At 48.6% G+C, this 11,797-nt stretch overlaps 2 protein-coding genes across 2 annotated transcripts in view; one reads left to right on the top strand and one right to left on the bottom strand.

The window, feature by feature from the left end:
* Positions 1-111, bottom strand: part of SHOC2 (SHOC2, leucine rich repeat scaffold protein) — a 59,794-nt gene extending 59,683 nt beyond the window's left edge. The window contains exon 1 of the mRNA XM_018562570.1: positions 19-111. The gene's annotated coding sequence lies outside the window, so the exon portion shown is untranslated. The remainder of the gene's footprint in view (positions 1-18) is intronic.
* Positions 112-2,629: 2,518 nt separating this feature from the next.
* BBIP1 (BBSome interacting protein 1) lies at positions 2,630-7,598 on the top strand. The gene is made up of 3 exons (XM_018562574.1): positions 2,630-2,680; positions 7,220-7,388; positions 7,564-7,598. The coding sequence occupies exons 1-2, from the start codon at positions 2,635-2,637 to the stop codon at positions 7,384-7,386; spliced, it is 213 nt and encodes a 70-aa protein (XP_018418076.1). The 5' UTR covers positions 2,630-2,634; the 3' UTR covers positions 7,387-7,388; positions 7,564-7,598.
* The last annotated feature ends 4,199 nt before the right edge of the window (positions 7,599-11,797 follow it).

Raw genomic sequence — 11,797 nt, 5'->3', positions numbered from 1 at the left:
CCCCGGGGTTCCGCTCACCGTCATGTTGTTGTTATTCCTCCGCCCGTCTCCCCGCTCTGCTGCCCGCCGCCGCCACCACCACCGCCGCCATCCTCCTCCTCCTCCTCCTCCTCCTCCGCTCCGCCTCCTCCGCGCTGCGTCGCATGACGTCACCACGCTCACCGCCCTCCGCCTCACGTGATCCAGCTGTCACTACAACCCACCCGCTTGTTGGCGTCACGTGACCCCCACATGCGTTCTCTCGAGATTTTTTTTACTTTTTTCAACAATCTTTATTCAAAAAAGACAATTCCATATCACCGTGAACAGAAAATAAAAGACCGTGATTTCACATTTAAATTATCGTTCTGTTAACTTACTTAAACCTTTTAAGGCTGGAAATGTCACATAGAACGGTGTTTAGTGTACACAACGGCCAATTGTGCCTAGTTGATGTATTAGGACTACATGTGCCATGATGCAATGCGAAGAGCACACGCTTGACGTGGGGACGTCAGCTGTTGCCCGGCAACAAGCGGATCTGCGGCCCTTCTTCTGCAGGAATAGAGGTAAACAAGGCAGTGGGGGAGGCCTGGGTGGGCTCAGGGGAGACGAGTGGGTGCTGAAGGGGTACCCCAGTATGGCCACCTTCACTGCCGGGGGAGATGTGTAAGGAGAAACAAGATTAATCTTCTCTATGTCATCTACATACATCTCACAGGGGTTTTAGCATCCTCCATTGTGAATTCTTACCTGCTGCCATTGTGTAGAGACTGAGACTAGCCATAACAGGTCACTTGCATGGAGTAGGGAAGGGTTAAAATAAATCCCTGCCTGTTTATATTTTGCTGTCTGTATCCCGTTGAAGAGATTTCACTTCACTTCCTGCCCTGGAGACAACAGGTAGCGAGAAAATAACCACAAGGTGGGAGGAAAATTCTTCTTAGTTGTCACAGTGAACAGGCATCCCCATTGGAAAAATTTCCCCTCACTTCCTGTTGTGGGGACAACCAACACATTTAGAATTTCCATTATTTTCTGCCTCCAATGAAAATAGTAACCACCCCAGTGTAGTTCTTTTATGTGATTGACAGGTCAAGGGATCCCTGGATTGTCCCACCCATCCTTGACTGCATGAGGTGACTGACAGGTCAGGGGACCTCCAGACTGTAGGAATTTGTCCATTTTGAGGTCAGGTCTTGATCCTCCTTGCCCACATCAGGTGACTGACAGGACCTCTGGGCTGTCACGCCCATCCTTCCCTGCATTAGGTGAATGACAGGTCAGGGGACCTCTGGATTGTCCCCCCCATCCTTGCCTGCTTCGGGTGACTGACAGGTCAGGGGACCTCTGGGCTGTCCCGCCAATCTTTGCCTGCATCAGGTGACTGACAGGTCAGGGGACCTCTGGGCTGTCCCGCCAATCCTTGCCTGCTTCAGGTGACTGACAGGTCAGGGGTCCTCTGGGCTGTCCCGCCCATCCTTGCCTGCATTAGGTGAATGACAGGTCAGGGGACCTCTGGGCTGTCCTGCCCATCCTTGCCTGCATTAGGTGAATGACAGGTCAGGGGACCTCTGGACTGTCCCGCCCATCCTTGCCTGCATCAGGTGAAGTATAGGTCAGGGGACCTCTGGACTGTCCCGCCCATCCTTGCCCACATCAGGTGAATGACAGGTCAGGGGACCTCTGGGATGTCCCGCCCATCCTTGTCTGCATCAGGTGACTGACAGGTCAGGGGACCTCTGGACTGTCCTGCCCATCCTTTCCTGCATCGGGTGACTGACAGGTCATGGGACCTCTGGACTGTCTTGCCCATCCTTGCCCACATCAGGTGAATGACAGGTCAGGGGACCTCTGGGATGTCCCGTCCATCCTTGCCCACATCAGGTGAATGACAGGTCAGGGGACCTCTGGGATGTCCCGCCCATCCTTGTCTGCATCAGGTGACTGACAGGTCAGGGGACCTCTGGACTGTCCTGCCCATCCTTTCCTGCATCAGATGACTGACAGGTCATGGGACCTCTGTACTGTCTTGCCCATCCTTGCCCACATCAGGTGACTGACAGGTCATGGGACCTCTGTACTGTCTTGCCCATCCTTGCCCACATCAGGTGAATGACAGGTCAGGGGACCTCTGGGATGTCCTGCCCATCCTTGCCCACATCAGGTGACTGACAGGTCAGGGGACCTCTGGGCTGCAGGAATTTGCCCATTTTGCTCACACTCGGCATTCTAATTCATCCCAAAGGTGTTCAGTTGGGTTGAGGTCAGGACTCTGAGCAGGACACTCGAGTTCTTCCACACCCAACTGGTCACACCGTGTCTTTATGGAGCTGGCACACGGGGGACAGTCATGGTGGAACAGAAAAGGGTCTTCACCAAACTGTCACCACAAGGCTGGAAGAGCGCAACTGTCTACAATGTCTTTGTATTCTGTAGCATTACCCGGACCCTTCACTGGAGACACCTGAACTCCATCTTTTGGAGGGGGGGGGGGAGGGGGGCAGCATTTTTTTGGCAGTACACTGGTATAAAGATTATAGGTGATGTCACATTTTGTAACATAAGTGTGACGTTAAATATGCTCACAATAGCCGGTAATGTACTTATAACAATGTGTGTCTTCCTTTGTTTTCGTGTCTCTAGGTCTCCGGGATGCCAGAAGTGAAGTCGATGTTTCGGGAGGTTCTCCCTAAGCAAGGTGAGTGAAAATATTTGTAAAGCAAATTTGAATGTTCAGTTGAATCCCTTCGCTGCCACCGATGTATGTCATATGTTGGTGGTAGAGTGGGCGTATACAGAAACTCACGGTTGCTATAGCAGCTGGGCGTTTATTTACATTTCCTAAGCCATCTACTTCTTCTATTGGAAGCGATCACTTCTGCAGGTACAGTAACATGCCGTGTTTTATATGTCCGGACCCCGCTTGAAGTGACCTTCAGGCACTGGGTTCCATCTGGGGTGCTTTCCAGGCTGCAGAGGCGCTGGCATTACCCCAGTTCTTACCCGGACTCTGAAGACCCCCCTTAGTGAGTAGGCCGGTCAGGCCAAGCACCGGAGCTACCTCATTTACTTAGGCCACCGGAAGCCATTATTCCCTCTTCCTGCCATTTCTGCCACGGAAGGTGTCATTGCTGTGGGATTGAGCACTGACACCATCTGCTGGGTTGAGAGTCGTGCACACTCCATTCTATGTTTTCCATTGTGCAGCATCGAGAAAGCATCTCTTTGCTGCTTGCAAAGAGCCACGTGGAACTTTGATCCGTTCCTGCTGCCTGACCACAGTGACTGTGGTCACTTCCAGCTATTTAATCCTCCCCTGCTATTGGCTGTCTGGGTTTCATAGGTACCTGAACCTCTATGTTACCTTATCACCACACAGTCACAACACAGCTGACTTTCTTTGTACCCGGTGCCCCAGCTCACTTTCTTGCAGTGGCTTCAGGGCCTCTTCTGACAGTGCCAACAGCTGCAGCCTGGAATCAGGTTACCCTCTGCTCTGTGAGTCGGTCCCGTCCTCAGAGTCCTCTTTGGCTTCATCGGGTGTGACTGGATCCTCTTCCCACTGGGCTGAGGTTTTTAACAGTCACGCAAGACTTTACAACCAAAATCACTCAGTTATTTGCCGAAACCACAAGCGCACTCCCGCGCCTTCCCCTGCTGGTTTTATATCTGATTTGCCTGCAGCCTCAAACACAGAGACTGTCTGATTCTGAGTCGCTTCGGTCCTTGACTAATGAGTTTACGCCTGATGGGTCACAGTCTACAGCTATTACTCCAAATTTAGAGAAGACCTTATGGCTCTAAGGCTGGGCACACACCTTACAAACATTGCAAGACTTTTGTCTTGCGAGGGTTGTAAGGTACTTAAAAAAACATACGATCTGCCTATCTAGACAAGCAGATCGTACTTGCGATGATCGCAAGCCGCGCCCCCCTGAGGGGCTGGCTTCCAATGACCGCAATGCCGAACGGGCAGTGTGCGCTTGCGGACACCGACCCGCCCGGCTTTTATCTTACGAACATGCTACACGCCCGCCGAACATCGTACGATGCTCGGCGGGTTTTCGAACATGTTCGTAAGTTTAAAGTCGTGCGACCTTACAGTAGTAGAGGTCGCACGGCTTCCACACACCTTACGATAATCGTACGATCGCGGGATTTCCCGCCATTATCGTACAATTATCGTAAGGTGTGTGGGCACCCTAATTGATTCAGTGCACACCATTCTGACACTAGAGAATCGGTCTGTTGCTTCTACCAGTGCTGTCTCCAGCCTTGGGCTGTTTAGAATTCCTAAGGTCGCAGAGACTTGCCCATTGCACCCGCTTTGCCAATTCTTTCTTTATGGAGTTTGGAAACATCCCGATAAACTGTTTGCTCACCTTCAGCACTTGTATCCATTTGGTGAGGATTTCGTGCAGAAGTCGTCTATTTCCACCGTGAGTCCAGTAGTGTCACGCCCTAACATGATGCTTACCGTCCCGATAGAGGATGCACCTGTCTTTAAAGGAGAACTATGAGGGGTGTGATTTTCACTCATCCTCATAGTTCGAGCCGACGTGTCACAATAATGGAACAGACGGGGAGGGGGCGGGTACAGCGTGCTCTGCCTCTAGATAGGCAGAGCCAGCTGTCACTCACACAGCTGGGTGGATCTCGACAGTAATGTCGGGATCCGTCTCGACTGCGGTGGTCTCAGTATACCGCGAGTTGTAGCTTGCGATATACTGAGCTTTGGGTCACGGGAGGGCGCTAGTATATGTCCTTCCGTGACCCTTAAGAGAACTATGGAGAAAAACACTTACCCCATAGTTCTCTTTTAAGGACCCAACCGATAAACAGAAGTATTTTCTAGACCCCTGTTCTTTCTGATCCGATTTTGGCTGTAATCTTACTTTGTCCAATCGGGTCTTACTGGTCTAAATCCCTCCCCAATATCCCCTATTACCGCTGCTCTGTCTGTTTCCTAGAAGCCTCTCTTTTTATCTCTCCCATGTGTCTCATGTCAATGCATATGCTTAGGGCACTTTAGCTAAAGTGCTGGACTGCGGAGCCCTTGTGTAAAAAGCATTTGATCTGCATGGCCTTCCAGAGACAATGTCTCTTCAGACTAGCTCTTGACAGTATCATGAAGGGTGCTACTGATGGAAAGATCACCAATCTTCCTAAGGGGAAGAAGCTTAATGAGCAGCCTGAAAAGTTTTCTTCCTGTTAGGAAATGTCCTTTGTTTCCTCACACACCGCCACGTACATTCTAGACATAGACAGTTGGGAGCAGATTTCCTCAACCGAGGACAACGTTTGGGCTCAGGGTAGTGTCCCCTACACCCAGAAGTGTTCTAGGACCTGTGATGCAGGTGTAGGATGCCAGATGTGGATCTCCTGACCTCCAGGTTCAACATCAAACTGGGCAGGTCTGTCTACAGGTACCAAGATCCTCTAGTGGAAGCAGTACACCATGATCTATGCCTTTCCTCCCCAGATATTTCTCCCTCATTTGCTTCACAGGAATGAGATGGAGAGCAATCCTGTGATTGCCATTGCTCCAGACTGGCCCCGGCCCCTGTGGTATGCCAATCTGCTGGAAGAAGCTCCGTGGGCCCCCGGCGGATGGTCAGGATCTAATTTGCCATCCTGCTTCACAGAACAGAAGGCTGTTGGAGGCTGGATTTGCAAAGCTGCCACCTAGTTTTCTGATCACACGTTCTACCAGGTGGACTTTTCTGCCTCATCTGATACCAGCTTCAGGTGTAAGGTCCTTTAGGCCCCGTTCACATTGAGCGATTTATCGCGCGGTAATTCCCGCGATATCGCGGCTATTTACAGCGCGATATCGCTCTTCAATGCTTTGCAATGGGGCAAAGGGTCCTGCTGTCGCGGGTCGTGTGTCGCTACAGCAGGACCCTTTTTGGAGCGGATTTTTCTGCGATTCTCGCTTGCTCAATGCGAGCATTTGCGCGATATATATCGCGCGACAAATCGTAGCAAAATGCAAATCGCGCGATTTGCGAATCGCGCAGTGTGAATGAGGCCTTAGGTGGCTCTTCGAGCTGCAGAAAGTTCCCAATTTTCTGTTGTTTCTTGGACCTGCTCAAATTTGTTTGTTGTCTTTGCAATCCCTTCGTTTGGCTGCTTTGTGATATTGCGAAGGTTTAAGCCTTCCTGTGTCTTTCAATGGACAAGAAAGAAAATAGAAATGTTATACTCGCCCTAAAATCTTTATCTTAGGCGTACCTTGAGGGACACAGGTCTCATTCTTCTGTGTTTATGATCATGTTCTTGGTACTGCTGGTAGTAGGAGGGGTTATCCTGGGCTGGCATACAGTTTGTTTGCCAGTGTCCAATCCTCCTGTAGGCAGCAGAATAACCTTTAGGTTTAAAGTGACATTAAACCCTCAGATTTTTTTAACATAAAACAATACTGTAATGTGCGCCTCACTGTAACCCATGGTAGTTGCCCTTCTCTTTGCTGCTCTTCCTTTTAAATCCTCATGTCTTCTCATGCTTGGGGAGAACTTCCCTTTGCAGCTGAGTGCCTCTTCCTGTAGTGCTGGCTCAGGTTGCGAACCTTCACACAGACACCATGTAGCCATTCCTGAGACAAGGCAGTCTGCTGCAAAGGGAAGTTCTCCCCAAGCATGAGAAGAGATGCAGATTTAAAAGGAAGACCAACAAAGAGAAGGGAAACAACCATGGATTACAGTAAGGCGCACATTACACTATTGTTTTATGTTAAAAAAATCTGAGGGTTTAATGTCACTTTAAGACTTCCTGTGTCACTCAATGTACTGGAAGATAAGAATTTTACCGTGACTACAAAATCCATATTTTTCTTTTACTGTCATGACTAAGCACCTTGGTTAGGAAAACACAGAATCCTGTCTGCATGGGCCCAGGGGGGCTGATCAATAAGTGCTAAAGAGCGGCAGGTTGGGTCTGTGGGCCCACTGTCACTAGGGAGATTTCCCCACACTTCCTGTTACAGGTGTCAAGTGGGTAACAAGAGCGCAATAAAAACTGGTTTCTAACCCTTCCTCGTTTTACCAAAAGCTATACATAGATTACAAAGAGCAGAGGATGGACAGGTGATTCTGCACTGGACTGGAGGAATTTTCCTCATAGGGAGTCCCTTAATGTTATAAAAAGCCTCGTATTTGTAGTTCCCAGCTGGAGGTGCTCCGTTTTTAAGCTTGCATTACAAAGACACATTAACAGAATGTTGGATCTGTTTTTGCAGGGCAGCTATTTGTTGAAGACGTCCCCACCATGGTGTTGTGTAAGCCGAAACTTTTACCTCTGAAGTCAATAACGCTAACAAAGCTGGAGAAGATGCAGCGCGATGCCCAGGAAGTCATCCGCCAGCAGGAAATGGCTCAGCTGGATCAGCAGAATGCGCAAACCTGACCCGTCCATCTTAGAGGGACTCAAGATAGGACGTGACCTTCCTGTCTGTACAGATGTATAGTGCTTGTTATAGAATGCTCAAACCTGATTGGTCGATTATAAAAGGGACCGCATATAGAACATGAGCCTCGTCTGTACAGATGTATAGTGCTTGTTATAGAATGCTCAAACCTGATTGGTCGATCTCAGAGGGACTCCAGATAGAACATGACCCACCTGTCTGTACAGATGTATAGTGCTCGTTATAGAATGCTCAAACCTGATTGGTCGATTATAAAAGGGACCGCATATAGAACATGAGCCTCGTCTGTACAGATGTATAGTGCTTGTTATAGAATGCTCAAACCTGATTGGTCGATTATAAAGGGACTCCAGATAGAACATGACCCACCTGTCTGTACAGATGTATAGTGCTTGTTATAGAATGCTCAAACCTGATTGGTCGATTATAAAAGGGACCGCATATAGAACATGAGCCTCGTCTGTACAGATGTATAGTGCTTGTTATAGAATGCTCAAACCTGATTGGTCGATTATAAAGGGACCGCATATAGAACATGAGCCTCGTCTGTACAGATGTATAGTGCTTGTTATAGAATGCTCAAACCTGATTGGTCGATCTCAGAGGGACTCCAGATAGAACATGACCCACCTGTCTGTACAGATGTATAGTGCTTGTTATAGAATGCTCAAACCTGATTGGTCGATTATAAAAGGGACCGCATATAGAACATGAGCCTCGTCTGAACAGATGTAAAGTGCTTGTTTGAGCCCCTTCACACGGGCATTCCGATCAGGTCCGCTTGTCAAATTTTCAGATGGTTCTGATTGGAAGCCCAATGTTAATCTATGGACAGCCGGATCTAAATGAATATGCGTCTGCTCACATCTGATTACCCCCCGACTCAAGCAAGATCCCCCCAAAAAACCCAAACAAAACTCCATTGAAGAGGAACGGAGTAATCTGACGTAAACTGACACATCCGACTCCCCATAGACCAACATGAGTCCAAACATTTCATTTTTTTCCCCGCCTCTGAGGAAGAAGCCTTAAAGAATTCCCAAGCCTGACGGGTCCCTTATAGAGGGACTGCAGATAGAAAACACGACCTTCCCATCTGTACAGTGCTCTGTATAGAAAGCCCAAACCCGACGGGTCCATCATAGAGGGACTGCATATAGAACATAACCCTCCCCTCTATACAGATATAAAGTGCTCGTTATAGAATGGCCAGTTGTTGAGTAGTTCTTCCAGTATTTTATGTGTTACTTCAGAATAATAATAATAAAAGCTAATCGCAGATATCCAACTGGTTTTATCTACTTTATTCCATCCAGAATTAAAACCACACAAATATTCTCTAAATAAAAGCACTGTGTCTATTCTTGCCTGAATCTTGGCATCCTCTGTGTACTTCTTCCACATCTGTGCAGTAATCCAGCACTGAACAACACCCGCAGGAGCTTCCTAGACCGCTTACTGCAGCTCTCTCTCCTTGTGCAGGGTGATTGGCCTCGTCTCTGCCCCCTCCTGTAATAAAGACTGAACACTGCTGCTCTCTCTCCTTGTGCAGGGTGACCGGTCTTGTCTCCGCCTCCTCCTGTAATAAAGACCGGTCACTGCTGCTCTCTCCTTGTGCTGGGTGTCTGGTCTTGTCTCCGCCCCCTCCTGTAATAAAGACTGAACACTGCTGCTCTCTCTCCTTGTGTAGGGCGATTGGCCTTGTCTCCGCCCCCTCCTGTAATAAAGACCAGTCACTGCTGCTCTCTCTTCTTGTGCAGGGTGACTGGTCTTGTCTCCGCCCCCTCCTGTAATAAAGACTGAACACTGCTGCTCTCCTTGTGCAGGTAATGGTCTCGTCTCCGCCCCCTCCTGTAGTTTTCTGCAGGCAGCCTGTAGTGGGTGGGGCCTGCTGGGTTCCTTCCACAGCTCTGCTCAGGCTATGGGCAATACAGCGATGATGCCACTGATGACATCATCACTGTGTTGCCCATAGCCTGAGCAGAGCAGAAGTGCTAACCACTTTGCCTTAAAAGACAGGGAGGGGGATTTATCATAACTGGAGCAGACAGAATCTGGAGCTGTTTCCCATAGTAACCAATCAGCTTCTGTTCAGTTAAGCTTTAAAAATGAAAGATAGAAGGTGATTGGTTGTCATGCACAGCGCCTCCATATCTGATGAATACCCCTCCCTGTGTTTTAGGGCACAGAGCATCACAGTGGTGTAGTGGTTAGCACTTCTGCCTTAAGAGCACCAAGGGTCCCTGGTTAGGACACTATCGCAAAGGAGTTTGCATGTTCTTCTTGTGCTTTTGTGGGTTTCCTCCCACACTCAAAAGACATGCTGGAAGGTTAATTTGCTTCTTTCTAAATTGGCCCTCGTATGTATGTATGTGAGATAGGGACCTTAGATTGTAAGCTCCTTGTGGGTAGGGACTGATGTGAGTGTGCACTGTAATTTAAAGCTCTATCTAAACAGCTCATCCAACCAGCTCTATCTGAATTGAGAAAGCCGGTCGGATGACCAGTGAAACGTCTTCAAGAAAAATACAGCCAGTCCAGTTGCCTTGACTTATTTTTTTTACAGATCTATCTGAACAGTAGGCTTTTATAAATACCAAATAAGAACCGGTGGTTATGTCGGCGGGGAGCACCCTTATGTTTGTGTACTCGGACACTCAAGGCGATACACTTGGCTAAAGCAGGGCCCTACATGTGTGTCTAGGTAGGGGAAAGGAGAGAGAAGATGGTAACCATACCGGGGGGATATGTGGGTAAGGCAAAGGATAGAGGTAGAGAGGACCCAGGGGCAAGATCGACCATCTTTTATGCAGAATTCCAGGAATTGTGAAAAATAATCACTTGTAATGGGGCTACCCCTGCACTGCAAGGGTTAACTGCTCGGATTAGTCTGGGGGTTAAAATAAAGAATATATATATACTCACCTGATTCCCAGTCTCGTCTGGCTGCTAGACTGGTCCCCAGAGCCTCTTCAGCCCCGGGCTTCTGCAGTCTAAGGACCTGTGATGTCATCACGTCTAATGCAAGTGCATTAGACGTGAGGACGCAGAGGGACATTTCGCTGCCAGAGCAGGAGGGAAGTGAGCACTGACCTGCCGCAGGACCGAGGATCGGGCGAGTATATCTTCTTTATTATGGCCCCTAGAGATAAATGAGCCGTTAACCCTTTCAGTGTGGGGGTGCCCCATTGCAAGGGCTAATTTTACAACTTCTAGAGTTCCTCTTTGAGGCCTCATTCACGCAGCTTAGTCGGCCCGTACAGATCCGTGCGGAGTGTGCACGACCGTATCGGGCCGTTCCCGGGAAGGACGGGTGCTGCGTGCGATTGTACAAACTCCCCTATGGGAGTACGCGGCCATACGCTGACCCCAGCTGCACATCCGTGCGGGTGTCCGTACTCGGAAGCAGACAGGATGGATTCTATCTGTGTCCGAGCACAGACACCCGCACGGATGTGCAGCTCGGGTGAGCGTACGGCCGCATACTCCCATAGAGAAGAGGCTGCTGCATACAATTACACGCAGCACCAGTCCTTCACGGGGACGGCACGATACGCCGCACGGATCTGTACAGCCCCACTCTACGCTGTGCGAATGAGGCCAAATGCATGTTTTTTCAAACGTGCGTTAAAACAGAAAAACATTGCCGGTCTACATAAGACCTTACCATGACACATGGTTGTAGAAGAGTCAAAAGGACCAATACAGAAGGAGCATCCCCAAAGCCAGTGACAAAAAAAAACCCGCTGACGCCATCTGTGCTCCACTAAACAGATTTATTGTTCTTTTGTCATATGTACACGCACATTTTAGCAGAACTCACACTTATAATCCAGTTTTTTTTTTAACTTTTTTTGTAGAAAAATAGATGTTCCAGCCACCATACTCTGTTACTTTCACATCAAAATTTATTTTCTTTTGGAAAGCTGAATAAAAATATTTATCCCATTGCCCCTATCCCTCATCGTCTTGCCGTTTACAAAAAAAAAAAAGCAATGTTTTTGCGCCTCCGACACGAGTGGAAAAACGATTCGGAACAAGTCAGTTCTTAATTTCCACCTCCGAAAAAAAAAAATATGAACGAGCAGCAGCAAACACGGAGTCACCGCGCGCGCACCCTCCTCGCCATGAAACGCGTTCCAGGCTGCGTGGATTGCCACATAAAAAGAAAAAAGGTGGAGAGGGGACGCCGTGAATGTGGAATGAACTTGGAACAAATGGCACTTCAAGATTCGTAGCTTATGTCATCTTTTGCTGTACATCTACCTCCCCAAACACTTTACTTGTGCAACGGTTTATCATAGAAAACTAAATTTACAAAGGCTCTGTACCCAGAACAAGAGAGAGAGAGAGAGAGAGAGAGGAGATTGATCAAACATCCAACGGTGT

Source organism: Nanorana parkeri, unplaced genomic scaffold (assembly GCF_000935625.1).
Source record: "Nanorana parkeri isolate BGI_ZX_2015 unplaced genomic scaffold, ASM93562v1 scaffold585, whole genome shotgun sequence".
NCBI classification, from domain to species: Eukaryota; Metazoa; Chordata; class Amphibia; order Anura; family Dicroglossidae; genus Nanorana; species Nanorana parkeri.
Note: the sequence above shows the minus strand (reverse complement) of the source record. Positions and strands in the feature narration are given on the sequence as shown.